The 18,532-nt window shown below is 40.2% G+C and overlaps 2 protein-coding genes across 3 annotated transcripts; both read right to left on the reverse strand.

Annotated features, from left to right (window-relative positions):
• Positions 1–391: 391 nt before the first annotated feature.
• slc38a7 (solute carrier family 38 member 7) lies at positions 392–8,650 on the reverse strand. 2 transcript variants are annotated; one of them, XM_041034079.1, is made up of 13 exons: positions 8,579–8,650; positions 7,424–7,533; positions 7,039–7,325; positions 6,247–6,300; positions 5,174–5,318; positions 4,435–4,576; positions 4,232–4,330; positions 4,002–4,059; positions 3,779–3,893; positions 3,327–3,474; positions 2,396–2,595; positions 2,242–2,293; positions 392–1,848 (listed from the first exon to the last, which is right to left on the reverse strand). In XM_041034079.1, exons 3-13 carry the CDS (start codon positions 7,291–7,293, stop codon positions 1,746–1,748), a joined length of 1,371 nt encoding a protein of 456 aa, XP_040890013.1. In that variant the 5' UTR covers positions 7,294–7,325; positions 7,424–7,533; positions 8,579–8,650; the 3' UTR covers positions 392–1,745. The 2 variants fall into 2 exon arrangements, with proteins under 2 accessions (XP_040890013.1, XP_040890004.1); XM_041034070.1 differs by having other exon boundaries at positions 7,039–7,322; positions 7,421–7,533.
• Positions 8,651–9,952: 1,302 nt separating this feature from the next.
• got2b (glutamic-oxaloacetic transaminase 2b, mitochondrial) lies at positions 9,953–18,163 on the reverse strand. Its single transcript, XM_041037543.1, has 10 exons — positions 17,997–18,163; positions 14,511–14,667; positions 13,781–13,909; positions 13,635–13,694; positions 13,392–13,553; positions 12,996–13,100; positions 12,611–12,761; positions 12,012–12,177; positions 11,687–11,837; positions 9,953–11,270 (listed from the first exon to the last, which is right to left on the reverse strand). The coding sequence occupies exons 1-10, from the start codon at positions 18,077–18,079 to the stop codon at positions 11,148–11,150; spliced, it is 1,287 nt and encodes a 428-aa protein (XP_040893477.1). The 5' UTR covers positions 18,080–18,163; the 3' UTR covers positions 9,953–11,147.
• Between the last annotated feature and the right edge of the window lie 369 nt (positions 18,164–18,532).

An 18,532-nucleotide genomic window follows, 5' to 3' on the forward strand; every position in this document is an offset into this window, starting at 1 on the left:
ATAACACGCTTAACATTTCCAAAGCTGATACAGTCTAATTAAATAATAAATGTAAAACCAGAGATGAAATCCACTGTTTGGTTTTGATCATTGTACTACATTAAAAAAAAAAAAATCCCACTTTGGTTTTAGCAAAAATAAAAAAGAACAAATTATTTCTAACTCTTTGTTCTTGAGCTCGAATCTCAAAGTCTGCAATGGTGTCAACTGATTTGACTAAATTGAACCTCACACTCTACTACGCTAGTTGACTTCTACAAATAGCACACTGTCAGCAGTCAGAGTCTCAGTTTTCATATCCTGAAAATGGAGGTGCTGCTCTTCTTGCACACCCTACCCTTGACATGTAATTGTTTTGCACATTGAAGTAACTAAACCTCTTTTTAAAGGCCCACAGGCTTACGTGGTTGTAGTTTTGTATGAGGGGTGATTGATAAGTTTGTGGCCTAAGGTAGAAGCAGATGAGTTATTCAGCTCTTATTCAACTCTTGAAGTCATTAAGCAGAAGGTTTGAAGTTAATAATTTTTGTGGTATTTCTGTTTTGGGTGACTAAAAATTACAAGTCAGCACTGTCTGAGAAAATGTGCAGTCATCCACGGCCGTGGTCTCCAGGGTTTATCACCCAAGGAGGTCCTTCACCTGATTTGACTGGATTTGGCCCCTCAGACTACTGACTCTTTCCCAAGATCCATATGCTCCACAATCACTGGACTGAGAGTGTAAATGTAGGACGATACTATGTTGTAAAATAAATGTGCTAGGTTTTCTGAAATTGACTCCTTCTGCCTTAGGCCACAAACTCATCAATCACCCATTTCTAACTTTATGAAATATATAAGAAAATATATAAGAAACCAACAAATAAAACTAAACTAAAAAATAGATACCTCAAATGGCTTCCTAGTTCTGTTTTAAAATGTTACACGATTAGTTTGCTTTGCCCATATAGTTGAAAACCTGAAAACCTCGCATTTTTGACTCATTTAGAGGTACTGACTGGAAGTGAACAAATCAACAAGACTTGAACTGCCCAGCCCTGCAGTTAACACATCATTCATCATTCATTAACAACGCTGCATGCAGACCTATCACGCAGTTCAATCCTTCATTGGAAAAAAGAGACCTAATTCTTACTCAGCAGCACCAACGTAAAGTCTAGACCTGGGAACCACAGCATGTCAATTTTCAATGATAAGAAACATTTACGTTGACATGCAAGTTAAAATACACAAATTGGTACAATTTCATCAATAAAAAAATCAATTTGATTGTAAGACCTTTCTACACAAAGTCCTTCAGCTCTTGTAAACAGGACAGGAATGCGTCGCTCATACAGGGTCCAGAGGCAAGGGAAGCCATTCTGTGCCCCTGTGGAATGACTACACTGTCAAAAAATGTATTCACTGCAAGTTAAAACCATCATAAAAACATAAAACATGCAATTTAAACTTTACAGAAAATAAAAAGGCAAAGTATCTGAAGTCACTTGGCATCGAGTGGTGTCTTCGACTACTCCCTCCAAAGACCTCTGAGGTTTTAACCCATTATACAGGAGGGACGTGATTTGCCGCAGTGGTTTTGATTTTTTTTTTGTTTTGTTTGTTTGTTTTTTTAATGAGTGTCATGAGATGCTCCTCCATCATATCCACCTTGTCTTAGTTCAGAATAGCAGCACAGGACTAAGGACTCCCCTACCCCGTCTTCAATAACAAGGACACCACAGGCTCGGGTAAAAATCTTCCTCTTAGTTGACAATGTCTTGATAGATAGAGTTGGTTGTGGTGAGGCCAAAGATGAAAGCTCCGAGTGTAACCATGACAACACCGAAGACTACCAATCCATGCCAGCTGTAAAAGATGGGACAGAGGAAATGAGTTTTGTTGTTTGTTTCCAACAAACAACAAAAGTTTCAATACAAGTAATGACAAGCAACGTTCAAACAATAATTTTTTTTTCTAAATCTTATCTTTGTTGGGATTAGGGAACAGAGTCACAATGTAGAACATTTTTAAGATCTTCCAGGTTTCTCAAAGATCATCAGGAGTTTACCTTTCAGACAAACAGATGCTTGGCTCTGTGATTCAAATGTATGGTAATACATGAGAGGGACAAACTAGAGCTAAACACATCCTAACCATTTATGGGCAGCACCCAGGGATGAACTCCAGTTATGAAACATGCATCTGAGAATAGAAACATTTTGATGAAATTAACACATATAAGGATAAGCAGCATCTCACCTGGCAGATCGGCTGTCTGTCTCTGATAGTTTGGCTTGCATCAAACACAAACCTGTTACATTTAACAGACATCACATAGAGTTATTAAAGAGTGACATTTGAATTTGGCTTGTGAGAAAATCTGAAACGGTGCACACAAAGAGGGCGGTGTTACCTGGGAAGACGAAGATAAAACAGGCTGCCAGTCCTCCAATCAGCGAGATTACCCGACCGATATCTGGGATGAAGAGGGCGAGAACGAGAGTGACGACAAACCACACCAGGGTCTGCAGGATCCTCCTCCTCTGCTCACGACGTACACACACTTCCACCTGCTCGCCTTGAAAACGCAGCCAAAGTCCTTCTATAACTGCCCTGGAAAAACACATGATCACATAAGAGTGCAGTGAGGAAATGTTCTATGAACTGCATCGTTAAATAAGAGAAGTCCTCGACAACACACACAAAGGATGCACCAAACCTTTGCTTTTTTTTTCCCCAGTACAAATTCTGAAAACTGGTGCTGGATAGGCAGAAACCAAATCCACACGAGTTCTATTTTCCCCCCTTTTAAATTATGAATCTGTATCTCTCATTGAATGGGACTAAAGTGAATGATTATTTTATGTGTGTGGTAACATGAAGATGTAAATACACATAATTTCTGAACTGTAGAGAAGGTCATACACTAGAACTTGTTTTAGGCACATTTAAGATTTCTCTGTTACAACAGTCTGTTACAACATTTAGTAAGTTCAGTATTTGTTCTAATACTGTTTTAGTACCTCTGATCAGTGCATCAGTAAGTCAATACAAAGTAAGAAGTAGCATGATAAATAATTCTGGTTGAAATCTCAAGCCAATAATAGCTCATCTCAGATATATGAGTATCGGTGTGTGTTGCCAATAAGTAACATGAAATTGCTGTGCAGAAATGCCAAAGATATGTCTGAAATAATTTAGACAGTGAAACTAATGACTGTCAATCAGTCAATATATCATTAGTGATTTTTTAAAAACTCTTTCATCATATAAATATCAATATCAGAATGTGCTTCAAACTTCCAGTCCAGCTTCAATAGCATTTTATTTTCAGTGTATCTTACCTGCCACAGAAGTGTAAAATGGGGTATGATGTGACCACGCAGATGACAATAAAAGCTCTTGCGATGGCCACCGCAATATCATCAGGAGGGTACGACATCAGCACATCCTGACTGACATTGGAGCCAAATGTCAGGAATCCACAAACACCTGATCAAACACAAAACGCAAGCATTTTAAGTATTGACGACCAGTCACGAGCCATCTGACCCGCAACAACACTACACAATATTTGTCTTCTGCAATCAGCATAACGTAAACTGACATTTAAACAAGAAAACTTTAAGATCGGTTCCATCTTGATTATTGTGTATCGGTTCCTGAGATAAGGGAACCAGTAAAGTTGGGAAAGCATCTGCTTTCTGTTACAAAGTTTGACTTTTGAAATTGATAATTCAGTGTATCATTAGCACTGGAGTATTCGTTGAGTAACAAGTGCACACACTGACAATACCTGTTCCCGTGTAAACAAAGAGGCAGATTATCATGCTGAGAGTGACTACAAGGCCCCACGGTTTGATCTCTTTCTTGCTCATGCTGTTGAACACCGGCACACAGCTGACATGGCACTGTAGAGAGAGATCAGGGGGAACAAGATGAGGCAAAAACAATTCTGCTATATTATAATCAAATCATAAGGAATGCATATCATTTTATGATACCAATTGAGCAAATACCTGGAAACCAAAGCATATGGTGGGCATTGCATTGAAAACTGCAGTCCAGGAAGCAGAACTGTAACAAACACAATAATTTAGCAACTCAGGCAAAGCAGAATGAAAAGGATGATGGTTTTTCTGCTTGAATGTCGGCGGACAATGAAAAAACAATTAATAAGAAGTTTTTGAAAAGTCATTAGCTGCATAAAGTAAGGGCAGTGTCCTGATGAGTGGGTGTGGTTGCTCACCTGGTGGGAACATAGCCCGGAGTCACCTCTTTATCTGGCCAGATGTACTTTATAATGACCACGATGGTAACATACCAGGTTCCCATCACACTCAGTGCACTGCAATGAAGAACGATAACTCAGACATGATTACCTTGGAAGGTAAAAGTAAAGAAAATGAAAAAATAAGATGAGTGAGTTGGCTGAGAGACAAAGTTTTGTACCTGGCATATTTCTGAAAACCAATCTCTTTGGGGATGGAGAGAGGAAGAATAACCAAGACTGCCGTAACAACAATGGTAAATTTGCGGTCAGTGTACCAGAAGCCACCAGTGCTGTCTGTTTCATGAGCCACTGCTGCTATTACTGCAACAACAATAACAACAACAACAAAAATACAGGAATTACAACAAGCTTTGAGGAAGACAGACAAACGCAGAGGGCGGCAGCGGAGTACGTTGGAGAAATGTTAGAGAGTGCCACCGTGGGAATTAGCTGCAAACTGCTGTACACATGGTAGAGATTTAGCAAAGTGGTTAATTTAAGTCACAGGTACTCCGTTTATTCATTTCAAAAGAGGTGGAAGGTCACAGTCTATTTCCAGAGACAGGCAGGAGCAGGATTTCTACACTGTCAGCGTCTCAGTGCACGGAAATGTAAGAGCGGATCACATGATGGACACATTTACTGAGTGAACAAGCTGAGTGGTGTCATCCTAGATGCTCTTTGCCCTCTTTGGTGATGGCATTGCCTTTTTAAAAAAAAAAAAAAAAAAAAAAACATTATCAACACTACTACTAGATATCTTCCTCTGTTTAAACACATGGATTACAGTTGAATGTAGGGCACAAATGACAAAGTGCATGCATGTAAATGTAGGTGAAAGAACAATAAGTAATGACAACTGTACAAAGCTAAGGGAGGCAGGTGGGTGAGTTCCTGTATCAAAGCAAATATACTTACAGCGATCCAGCTGGTCTCCGATAACAATAAAGAAAGCAATGCAGGTGCCAAAGGTGTAGACAGCAATGGCTACTTCACATATGACTCCTGTGACTTTCCCACAAGTGGCTCGGACAACCTCCTGATAGGTGCTTTCGTTACTGACCTGAAGAAACCAGACAAATGATGATAAGTGTTCATAGATGAGGAAGTAAAGGTACTGGAATAAAGAAACACACCCTAGTCCGTATATATTAACCTCCACCATCACTAAAGGTGCTTCAAGTCTTCGAGCATGAAATCTGAAACTCATAGCCACTGGAATAAATCAAAGTCACCGCCTGGATTCTGAAGTTATCCATTTGAATTAGTAAACTGAAGCCTTGAAGGGATGCACCTGCTCAGTCTACAATGTTTTAAGTAATGTAACTTTTACACAATGCAAAGTATTAACAAGGCTCAAAATGGTACCAGGAAAACTTGTACTGTCTGTATTTGCAGCAGGAGCCTCACTACTGACTGTAATCATCTTCCGTTTGAGGCATGCTCATAGAGAAAGTACTGATTTTAGGCTGTTTTAAAACTGCAGGATGAGCAGAGTCAGCCAATCATACTCACAAAGTCAGCAGTTTTCATGGTACCACATGCCTTAAGACAAAGTTCAACCTACAGCGGAATATCGCTCACTTTGTGTGTAAAAGCAATACTCCACAGATACTGCTGGGTCCCAACAAATATCATGCATAAATAATCAAAATGTAAGATTTATTCAGCTGACTCAAACTTACAATTTCTCCACTATGTTTAAGCATGTAAGCACAAGTCTGAGCCATTCAGGAAGTGAAAGCTTTTGTGCAATGCACTACAACTAATAAGGAATGCAGGAGCAAAATAAAAAATAAAAATAAAAATAAAAAAGCTATTACACGAGAACACTGCTCTGGAAATTTTACCACTAATGAAGGAAAAATACTGACGTGAGAGAAAAAGAAATGTAGTCGATGGTGGAGAAAATGAAAGAGAAACAAGTCAAACAGCAAGAGATAAAAAACTCTCAGGAAGTCAGAATGTGACGGTCCTGAGGCAACACAGACCTGGGAGCAGTAGCCAAGAATCACCAGGCCGCTGATTATGAAGATCAGCATAAACTGAAACACAGAGAAACAGGAAGTATAACATTATAGTTCCCCATTTTAATTTCTATAAGCAGTTTTATGCTGGTCACAAGAAATCACAGAGCTGAAAACTATATCCTAATATTCCGTGCAGAGAACTGTGTAAATACTGTGTCTGCCTACACTGAAGCAAGGTTCAGTATAAGTTATGACTGCTGACAGTCAGACTAGAACTTTAGCAATTTATCATTTATCAAGTAGTACACCGTTTTTTTCAGGTGCTCTTCTCACTGTTCTAAAGTGGGCGGCACACCATAGTAGAAATGATACGTCAGCTTCTCCTGTGCACAAATCAGCATTTAGTAACATATAAATCACAGTCTGATAAATGTTGTGGGGGTTTTTTTCAGCAAAACTTTATCTTTGATTGTTGCTCAATTAGTCATGAATATTTCAGTTTTCAGGGGCTTTAATGCCCCGAGTTGTTTCCTTCTCTCTGTTAAACTGAGCTGTGTTTTGGCTGGTGGGCAGACTTGTGAGCCCACAGTAATTTCTGAAGGTATTTATCATAATTTTTGCTGTTTTACAGAGCAAACAACAAAAAGATTTATTTAGAAAATAATAAAATTAACTGAAACTGTAACTTAATGTGGGTTGCTGCCCCATTCATCATATCACACCAAATGCACTGAATCCAAAAATGAGGTAAGTGGCTTCATTCAGTGGGGAGAGGACCTGTATAAAGCAGCGTTTTCACTGGTATCTCCTCACCATTTGAAGCATCACTCCTGCAGTTACTCCTCCTGCCATATTGAAGGCTGCAGGGAAATTGAGTAGACCCGCTCCCAGTGCTGCATTCACTACGATGAAGACCGCTCCCAAGGATGACACACCTCCTCTCCTCCTCCTGTCCGTCTCAAGGTGTTGCACAGAATCCACACTGGGGCTCTGCAAGAGCCACGCTCTTTCGCCAGAGTCATTACTGCCAACTCCACCCCAGTCCTCCACATCAGTGTTAATCGCCATGAATCAACAGGCTGTGGCTCGGCCTGTGGAGCTTTAATGCAACCCACAAAATTAGTCTCCAACTGTCTGGATCCAAGGGGAAGTAAAGTTGAGCAGAAAGACTGAGGAAAGGGACCAGAAATCACTCAGCAGCAGTTGAAAATGTCCAACGTCTGTAGTTGCACACCAGTCAGGAGAAACTGATGTTTCTCAAAGTTATCACCACTGTCAGTGTGATGGTGGAGCCATTCAGTGATCAATCTGTAATGGAATATTGTTTGCTATTATACTATTATACCCTACTATTATACTTGCACAAGGAAATAACAACTGAACACTGTTATCATATCAACATGCTATGTAACTGATTGTAAATAAGCAATTTGGCTTAGCAATTTGACTACTGGTCCCCATATGATCATCTGTGGATGAAACTGACAACTGAATTAATAATACTGTACAGGGCTTAGTACTCTGAAGCTACTTCACTGTGCTTACCTTTACCCTTGCAAAACCATGACAGCTTTGGAGTCTGACTCTTCACTAAAACCTAACAGCCTGGCCAGTGCACAGCAGGGATGTGTAAAAGAGAAATACAGTTTCACATTTCCTCATCCTGGCTGATATTAAAACTGATATCAATGTGGGGGTTTTCATGTCTTAAACATGAAGCACAAGCACAAAAGAGATTAAGCTTTTTACATAAGTCAAGTCAAGCTAGACAGATAATTAGGTGATGTTTGTCATTCTAAAGTAAATGTCACGATGTTTAGCGACATGTACTTTAGAAATCATGTAAGGCCGCAATGGCCTCAAGAGCAAACATAAAGTCAGCAATAAAGTCCTTTCAGTCCATACAATAAAACATCAAATAAAACACCTGACCTCCCATCAAATCAGTAAAGAGCCTGACCAGTGTCTACACAAAGCGTAGGAGAAGAAATAAAGCTAATGTCACTGGAAACAAGGGAAGGTACTAATGGTACTACTGGTGTCCAGCTCACCTCAATACACGGCTGCCTGTGCCAAATACTAGTTAAAATAAACACCCAAGCTTTGAATGTGATGAAATTATTTCTTGTCTTTTCGTTAATGGAACAATAACATCTGCTGCCCTTTGTTACTCTGCGTCCTACAATGGCTAGTTAGCAAACATTCCACCGTGCTGAACATTAAAAGAAAACATGGCTAAAATTAAATAAATAAATAATAATAAATAATATCACTACGTTGGTTGCATAAACCGTAATGTCGTCGCTGTTAAATTGCGGTAGGAGGGTAAAATGTAGATAATTTGCTACAGTACCTTTCGTCTTCATCAGCCAACAGAGAATGACTGAGCCCTCTGTTTTGGCAGCTCGCAGAAAGCCGAGAAGCATGTGACACTTCATCACGTGACTGGAATGCTACGGCTTCTTCTGGTTTCCTGGAATTGTGGGTATTGTAGTTCTCTGTGTTGACAGCGCTCAAAGGAAAACTATCGATACCACTGTTTCAAAACAGTGTAAAATAAAACAAAGGAAAATAAATAAAATAAACTATTAAACTAAAATAAATAAATATTTAAGTTGAAGTATATAAGTTAGCAGGAAAATTTACTAAAACTATTACAAATAAAAGTACTCAGTCCAGAATTTGATTATTATTACTGATGCATCACCTCATAAGCAGTAGTTTATTGTTGTAGCCGTTTGAGGTAGAGCTGATTTTAAACTGTTTAAATTAGAGCTACAGTTAATGATTATTTTTTCAATTAATCAACTGGTTCCTTGGCTTGTAAAATTTGTGTTTTTTGTATGATTTTTGATTTTGATTTTTTTTTTTTTGTATGATATTTTGTATGCATTTTGTATAAAAATTAATAGTTAGTAGTTCAAATCAATTTCATTCTTTGTAAATAGGCTAATTGTTTCAGCTCCACTTTAAATGTGCTTTATATATTGTTGGATTGTTTAATTTATAATAATGGATCATGTTTTATACGCTGGTGATGTGTTTTGCATGTGAAAATCTTGATTTGTAAAGTAACTAAGAATGAAAGCTGTCAAATAATTGTAGTGGGGTAAAAGGTCAAGTGAAGTACAAACGCTTCCACCACTGTTGAATTTACAGGTGAAGTCTGATGGGATTTCTAGAATTTGATACAATTAGTTAAATGTCTGATAAACACCAAATCAATGCTGCACTGAAACATGAGTGGAACTTTACTAGTCCTGGTCCACTGTGGCTCAGGGCCTGATTACCAACAAGTTTCCATGAGACCCCTTAAGAACCAGTTTCACTGTGTCTCAATCACACTGTGGCAGACTGCAGCATCATTTAGTAATGTGCTGAGAAAAACTGAAATGATTAGGGCCTTGAAACCAGCTGTCTTTTGTAGATGGGCCCTGGTTCATTATCTAAGGCCTCACAGCTCAGTATTGCCTCACTTCCAGTTAGTGAAAAAAAAACTATCACTGCTTCATTCTATGTAAGTTTTTAAGTTGATCATCATGACATTGTCTCATTATCTTCATGTAGACCTACAGTTTTACATATAATTGTAATGCAAAATAAGCCATCAATCAAAGTAAGCAGGATGCAGACACATAAGTATGGAAAGGTTGGTAAACTGGAGGTTAAACACATTAGGAAGGGGAAAAGTTAAAATGTAAAAAAATCGCACACACACACATTAGAATAGATTACTCTATAATAATTTATTGTTTGTTCAATAAGGTACATGACCAATGATCCATTATTTCATGACAGAATGCAAAACATGGAGGCAATGTGCCAGAAGTTTCCGAAGTATGAGCAGACGAGGGTGAAACCCCACATTCCTAAATGCCATCTATGCCATCAGTCTTAATGATGAACAGAGTCATACACTGAAACATGATGTCTGAGTGAATGAGCAACGAGCGCATATTTTTTTTCATTAACTGTCCAGTGTTCACCCCAATCAGGTCCCCCATTTCTCTTTATTGAACACACGGAGAGACATTTGTACTGAGATCAAATACAAAGCATTATGAAAAGAAAAAAAATGGGGCATTTGGTTTTGGGATATGGTGGAATATGAAAAAAAAACCTCTTCATTGTAGAATTTATTCAACTTGTATTGATTGCTTCTCTGTGCTGAGTTTAACTCTTTTGGCTTGTGTGCTTGTTTGTTGGGGGGGGGGGGGGGGCAAATCCTACTGGAAAAGTACTGAAAGCAAGGGAGATGGGTGGGCAAATTCCAAACAGAGATAATAAGGACACTAAATTATCAGATGATTAATTAGTTCAGATGAACAACCACAGATTAGCCTGAGAGTGAATTGATTACCTGATTGACTGTTAATGCTGGAAAGAGAGTGACAGCCTAATCTTGAAACTCAAACAGTGCCTTACAGCTTATAAAGTGCTACAACTTAACCGTCAAGATTAAGAAAGAAAAGAAATCACATTTTCTACAGAGATCTCACCTTGCACGTAAACCAAATGCACAGCCTAACCATCCCCCTGGTGTTAGTTCCTTTATGTTTTATAGTGAGTGGGTCCACAGCATATAAACAGTGCACATTTAGGACACTGATGCACAGCCAGCAGTTGATTCCACATAATGAATAAGCAAAGATAAGACATTAGCTCAGTCAGTAAAGGGAGAAATCTTGCCTTTTACAATTTGGCTGGGGAGCCTGTTCAGTGAAATGTTTAAAAAAAGAAAAAACTGCAGCAACCGCTCGAACTGGGACAAAGTTGAACTCCAATGAAATCCAATTAAGAACATGTCTAAGTATTGAGCTCTTTTCTAAAGGTGGAATGGAGCAGACAGAGAATAAGTGACACATAAAGCTCCTCGTTAACACTCCTGCTTTGATTTTGTAGCTCTCCCAGCAGGGTCCACTCTACTTGGTAACGGCGTGGATCGCCTGTGCCAGGTAGCCCACGTTTCCAGAGGACACGCCTGCCATGGAAATTCTGCCATCCTTAGTCATGTACACGGAAAACTCCTTTGTCAAGCGCTCAACCTGCAAGAAAATACATTAACACACACACAACAAATACAGCAGTGAGTACTTTAATAATAAAGAGGTCCAGAAAGATTCATTTTACTTACTAATTCTAATTAAGAGTGTTTCTCTGCATCATAACCTTTCAAAATAATTGCTTTTCACTACCACTTTCAGGGAAGAGCTGATCAAAGCAAGAACACAAACTATGGTGAACATGACACAGGTTAATGGTGCGGTATAAGAGTATAAAAAGGGGCAAGGGATTAAAAAACACAATTTTATATATTTAATATTTAATTATTAACATGTTATATCTTGTTTGTACGACCACGTATTAGGCCCATTGTTGGCAAAACAAACAAACAAAAAAAAAAAGGTTTCTGTCGTTCTTTATTGTCAGCTGCCAAAACTAAAATTGTGTGTGTGAGTACCTGTTCAGGTTTGAGGCCTGTGAAGCAGAACATCCCGATCTGGTCAATGACGTGCTGCCAGTTGTGGGAGGAGCCCTCCTTTTTCAGTCCTGCCACCAGCTGTTCTCTCATCTTAATGATGCGGTTAGCCATACCATGGACTTCCTCCAGCCTGGGATGGATGACAGCAGGGTGAGACAGATCAAGAAATAGGTTTTGGAAAATATCTTGACCAGTTTGGTGCATATGAAACATAGAGACTTGAGGCTAGGGTTTTAACAAAAATCCAAACTTACACATTTAGTAGATGTACAGTATGTGTATATATAGATCTATAAGAACATACCACAGTGAGCGCAGATCTGGTGTGTTGAGAATGGTTGTTGCAATTCTGGCGCCATTCATTGGTGGGTTGGAATAAATGGGTCTGATGAGGATCTTAAGCTGAGACTCCACTCTCTTTGCCTCGTCTGCGTCGTTGCACACCACAGTGAAGCCTCCCACACGTTCACCTGTGAATATCAACGTGCACACTGACTGTTAAAAAAAAGTGATTTACAGTGAGTCTGACCAACTCATGTATGTGAAACAGGGAAACTGCGTGAATCTACTAACATTCATGACTTAAAAATCAAAGAACCATACAATGTGAATGTATCTTAAGAAGCAATACTCAATAGAAACGTGACTGCTTTAGGGCATATTCTGAGTTGATACCTTATAAGCAGCTGTGCTGACCACCTAAGTGTAAAGTAACTAATTTACCACTGGGTGGTGGTAAAACACAAGCTAAATTTCACTCAGTCACATGGTAGATTTTCCATTCTCTGATGGTCACATCCAGACATGGTCATGTTTCAATAGAAGATCTTATATGCACTGTTAACTGCATGTCATCTTTACTGATACTTATTTAATAATAGCTTGTACAGGATTCTGACTGACCATAAAGTCCCATGTTCTTGGCATAGGACTGGGACAGCAGGATGTTGTGGCCCTGTTCAATGAAGTAGCGCACAGCCCAGGCATCACGGTCGATGTCTCCACTGGCAAAGCCCTGATAGGCCATGTCGAAGAACACGAGCAGATTCCTCTTCTGTGAGGTGAGAAAGAACGGACAAAGGACATAGGACAGAGACGCAGACAGAGACAACGAGTTAATAATGTTGCAAGTGATAACAGCTGGATAAAAGTACAGTGCTTATCAGTTGTGGCTTTTGAACTGTAACAGATTATTAGATTTAGAGATAAAGGGAAATATGTACTGACATTTTATTGAAACGTAGCTGCGTAGATTTCACAGACTTTTCCTGAGAAAATGTGTACCCACCTTCACAATGTCTGCGATCTCCTTCCACTGCTCAGGCCTGGGGTCCACACCGGTGGGGTTGTGGGCACAGGCATGCAACAAGATCACACTCTGCTCTGGGATTTTCTGGGACATAAAAGAAGGTTTTGGTTAGTCACCCTTCAATATCACATATAACACAGACTCTCTTAGGCTACAGTGTTTTCACTGCAGCATTATACAAATACACTGAACACTGGGTGACGATGTTGGAAAAACCTCATGACCCAACCTTAATGGTTAACACCTCAATTCCTAACAAAACTGAAAACTAACCAACTAACTAACCTAAACCTAATCTCTTCAAATGAAAAAAAAAATGTTGTCTTCACACAAGCTCCTTGCCCACTTCGGGTGAGTCTCTCATTAATGTCTTACCGAGATGTCCTCCAGAGCTCCTTTGAAGTCAAAGCCACAGGTGGAGGGGTCGTAGTACCGGTATGCTTTGAGCTGCATGCCAGCATCTCTGAAGATGGGTGTGTGGTTCCCCCAGGAGGGTTTGGGCAGGTACACATCACGTGGACCTCCGTGGAAACGAGACTGTGGCGAGGGAAAGACATGGTGAGATGATCTGACCTAAATATCAGTTTGTGCTGAAAGGCCAATACGAGAGGACCTCACCAAAAAGTTGGCTCCGATGCGCAGAGATCCAGTTCCTGAGATGGTTTGGACAGTGATGTTCTGTTGGGAGAAGAAATCTGGACTTAAAACTGTCAGACCTGGTTTGAACATTTAGTTAGTTTGGAGTAGTTAACACCCAAACTTACCCTGCCGCTCTTCAAGACCTCATTATCGGTACCAAGGGCCAGCTGGGCACAGGCCTTGGTAAACTCCCCCAGACCACCGATGGGAAGGTACTCTTTATCCAGCTGTTTGGCTGCAATCATAGCCTCTGCCTAAAAGGAAAGTTTCAATATCAAAAGGTATAAAACACAGCTACAGTAATTTCCTTGACTGGTATTCACTACTTTGTACATAAAACATCTCTGGTTTAGTTGGCATTTTGTTAGACTCAACGTAGATGCAGACACACTTTCTCATGATGATAAAGCAGAAATACTCCAAAATATTAACATGTGTTTCACCCCAAGATACCCTGAATGCTAACATGTTCAGAAACGCTGATGTTCCACAGAGCTGCAGAAGCTGAGCTCAGGATGACAAAGCAAGAACGAACCAATGAGAACGACCCTGAGCAGCAGCACCCTTTTTAACCCGCCTGACACCCGGTCAAAATGTAAACCATTCAACCCTGAGTGACCCCTCCATTTTCAAAAAAGCTTGCATGAGAGGGCACACAATCTGAGAGTGGAGTATTGTGGCTCTCTCGTTCTAAGATGCAATGATATGACTGCTTTAATCCCTCTGGTAGAACTTGGTGATATCTGAATTGCATGGAGCAAATCACTCTGTGTGTGTGTGTGTGCGTGTTTGTGTGATATGAGACGACACACTGTAGTATTAGAGTATTCCCAGAGAGCTTGGTGACAGTTATACCTTGCGGACACAGCTGAGCACAAAGGGCTTGCCCTGGTCATCCCTGTAGGCTCCCACTCCCAGGTTCATCTTCTTGGGGTTGGTGTCCCTCTTGAAGGCCTCGGTCACCCCCAGGATGGGATCAGGGGGACCCATCTGCACTCCGCCCCACCATGAGCTGCAAAGACACCAAAGCAGGTGAATGATGATGTGAATGGGACTACAGACACTGAGGAGATTCAAGAGTTCACTGACAAGAGTTCATCTGTGAGCACTGTACTGGAAAACTGCACATGAGCATGGACACTCATGCATCCTTACAGCGTAATGAAATGTGCTGCTTCTTAAGCTTCCATGACCTTAAGTGACACTGGCCACACTAATGTTATAGCTGTATTAGCCATGCTCCTGTGACATGCTGTGGGCCTAATGCTCAAGCTTAGCTTCTCATGTGACCCGAGGATACCACACTGTCGTAGGTCTCATGAACAACACATGCTCAGTGGGCACAGGTTTCATGAAACAAACATTATAATCCATTTAGAAGGTCCAGAGTCCAAAAACAAGAACAACAGTTAATCTGGGTCTAAAACACACACTGTTTCAGAAATCACTCCCACATTCACTCAGTCACCACTTCTTACACATATTGGAGTAGGAACCATGATACTGAGAAAATGTGATCATTAAAGAAAATGTAATTATGAACACGCATAAAACAAGCAAATGAGAAAAAAACTAAAGTAAAGGCAGAAGAGTAAGTGAGTAGACCAGCATTAAAGGCAGCAAATGTGAGCTCCATATCATATGTGAAAAGGTCATGCACTCTGACCTCTTGACTTCAGCCTGACAGTCTACAGCTTATCATGCACATGACAGTGTTGCAGCCTGTGTAAACAGATTAGAACTATTTTAGATTTATTATGTACATCATACCACAATAAGATATACGTAAGTCTACACACATCAGGCTTTATAGAAAGTAAAAAATAAGTTTCTAAAGCAAATGAAACTCGGAAAGAGGATGGATCGAGTTACAAAAAAAAAAAAGAATCCAAAATGGCCTGAGGAACATCAGCTCATGATGTTTCAGGTAGTATCATCAGTATGGAGATGACTCAAACACAGTCTGAGCCATCTGCGCATGCTGTGTGCTCTACATTGAGAATTTTATATGTATAGTACAATGTGAAATCTGTGGATATCTAGTTTATGATATCCAATAAAGACTACTTAAAGGTTTTAACAAGCCAACAAAGAAAGATGAATTCACTGTTAAGCTCTGCAAACATTAATTAAGGAGTATATTGTTCTACATTTCAATTTTTTATACTATGCAACTACCACTCAAAATGAAAGTCTATGTTCAGTAACAGGGGACTGCCCAGTTCCAATTTGGAGGCAGATAAGACGAAAGAAATGCATACAGAAATGAATACATATTTGGTAAAAAAAAACAAAACAACAACAACATAAAGCCTACATTACAAGCGAGAAAACAATACAAGAGAGTGCCACAATGGATTGCTGCTAATATAACAATTGTCTTGTAGCTGTAACCTTTTATGCTTTACATTAATTAAATACATTCTGTCACACATCTGCTTGATAAACGTGGATTGTTGCGTGTCGTGGGCTTCACTGCACTGCTGCTCGCACGTCGTCTCAGGTTTCTTCTACTTTGTAAACCCTATAAACTTTGCAGCTAAATTTAGAACTGAACACTTTGTAAAGGGCAAGAGTCTCTAATCTCCTACTGATCATTTTAAAAATCACACTTGTTTATTTAGTAGCGACAGTTCACTGACAAACATGTCAGTTCACACTACTTAACAACTGTAAGGCTGAGTTCGCCCTTGGAACTGTACATTTAAACACAATGGGGCATTTGATCCTGAGGCTCTGATACTACCGACTGAGTCGAAACTGCAATTTACAACACGATGCAATAAAAAAGCAACATGAATGGAAACCACCTTGATAGTACAGACTAGTTGTTTGAGGTTGCAGTTTTTGATGATGTTGTACTGTAAATGTACCTGCTGCTATCGCAACTCCCTGTATGTGATTCTTTCATATATAGGGGCAATAGCAATATATTTCTGCTGCTTAAGATTAGATAAGATTTCCTTATTTTCATTGCACAAGTCCAGTGGAATATAGGAAGCAGCAAGAGGCTGCAGGTATTTCACCACTATTGTACAATTAAGAATCCCAGTATCAAAAATGCTACATGTAAGGGAGCATTTGGGTTCAGGTGGTCTCATTATGCCTGTAGTGTGCATGCACACAGAACCTTTGAACAGCTGAACTTCAGGGTTTATATAAACATCACAGTGACTGACAGTTATCGGTGATCAATGGACCAAAGGCCTTTGTGTTAAGTTAAAGAACTGCAGTGTTTAGAACGGTGCTTCTTCTCAGTTAACTGCTCTTGAGTCTGGTTACAAGCGTTTGGGGGAAAAAACCTATTGTCATTCATCCATTCTTGGGAACCAGGCCAGTGTGCTTGAACATGAGACGACAAGTCAAAAGAAGAAACTGCGAAGCACACCCTCACAGGCAGAAACGTGACGTCAGAAAAAAGGAAACCTAATGTTACACCTACGAAAACAGAAACAAATATCAGGAAGAGGGACACGAGCAAAAAACGTCCGATAAAACTATTCATATTTACGGGAGCTACATATAAACATTTATAAGCGTAGTGGCAGATCCAGACAAGTTTGCCCTCCAAGCGGAGCCAGAAAGGACACCGGTGCCTGTCTCAGCATCGCCGCTAGAAATGAGCCAATCGGCGACCAAAGGCGGAACACAACAGCCAATCAAATCACACGACTCCCCTAACTACGACAAGTCGCTTGGCTCAAACTGTGCGTGGGATCTGGCACACTGAAGCCATCGCGATCGTGTAAATCCTCGTAAGAAGTTGCCAATAAACCCCAAATAAAGAGAAATCACAGCCAGCCCAAATGATCCATTGTTATAAACTATTTATGTACAACGCACCAAACTTAACCGGGCTGTTATATTCTCGTATGCGCCGGAGACTGCTCCTCGGGCACTTGCTACTGACACATCACAGCGTGACTTTCATCACTAGCACATTTCACTGATAGCATCGCCAAATTGCCCTCTCAGGTCAGCTTTAATGCTCACAAGAAGATGATGTCTGAAGTAACAGGTGCTGACCTGAGGGGCTGCAGGGACATAAAACGTTGTAACACAGGAGCTAACCGCACAAAGCACTCGGGCCCTTTTGAAACCGTTTGACCCCTGTCTATGATAGCTAGCCAGCTAGTGTGGCTAAACTGATCACAGAGCAGTGGTGCATAAACATAAACCTTATGACTGACGGAACCGTTGACGTTAAAGTTAAAAAATCCACTTGTCTGCTGGTTAAGCTAGCTGCGAATCTAACGTGACAGCACGCCGCTAAATAACCAATACCGTTGTACATGTGCGTCTCTCTGTCCGATGCGTTTGAGCGTATTACTGCTGTTTTACCTGTGGCGGGTGGACAGAAGTCCCAGGGATGGGGAAATGTTCCCGAGACAGTAGATCACCTTGTTTGACTTGAGAAGGGCCATCGCTGTGCTGCGCTTGGGAGTCGAGCCTAGTAGGATGTGGACGGATGTGAAGGGCAGAGACGTCTACGCCGCTACGCTCAGAGAACGTGCTGACGGACGTGCAGACGCACACTGAGATTGTAATGTGACAGTTAATCCCGAGACCGGTGTGGTGTGGAGAGCACAACTCCAAATACAGTCTCTTTTTTAATCTTTTATTTTACAGATAAACGTTTCTTCAAAGCGTACAGGACAGATGTGTCCATCAGTTGTGGAAGAAGTACTCAGATATTTTTTTTTTACTCAAGAGAAAGTGTCGGACAGTGTAGAAATATACATTAGTATTAGGTGTTTTGAGAGTTAGAAGTGTTGATAGCGTATTTTTGGAGAATCAGTGTAGATAGAGCAATAGATATATATTGTATAAATTAGATAGATACCCAAATCTGTATCAAGTAGCCAAGCATTTTCTGT

This window comes from Toxotes jaculatrix, chromosome 1 (genome assembly GCF_017976425.1).
Source record: "Toxotes jaculatrix isolate fToxJac2 chromosome 1, fToxJac2.pri, whole genome shotgun sequence".
NCBI classification, from domain to species: Eukaryota; Metazoa; Chordata; class Actinopteri; family Toxotidae; genus Toxotes; species Toxotes jaculatrix.

Coding starts and splice junctions, on each gene's coding strand:
- slc38a7 (XM_041034079.1), bottom strand. CDS start 7,293: ATGGCGATTAACACTGATGTGGAGGACTGGGGTGGAGTTGGCAGTAAT. Junction 2,596..3,326: donor ATTTTACACTTCTGTGGCAG/GTAAGATACACT, acceptor GTGTTTTTCCAG/GGCAGTTATAGAAGGACTTT. Junction 1,849..2,241: donor ACAGACAGCCGATCTGCCAG/GTGAGATGCTGC, acceptor CATCTTTTACAG/CTGGCATGGATTGGTAGTCT.
- got2b (XM_041037543.1), bottom strand. CDS start 18,079: ATGGCCCTTCTCAAGTCAAACAAGGTGATCTACTGTCTCGGGAACATT. Junction 14,668..17,996: donor CTTCTGTCCACCCGCCACAG/GTAAAACAGCAG, acceptor GTGTCTTTGCAG/CTCATGGTGGGGCGGAGTGC. Junction 13,101..13,391: donor GAGCTCTGGAGGACATCTCG/GTAAGACATTAA, acceptor TTTATGTCCCAG/AAAATCCCAGAGCAGAGTGT.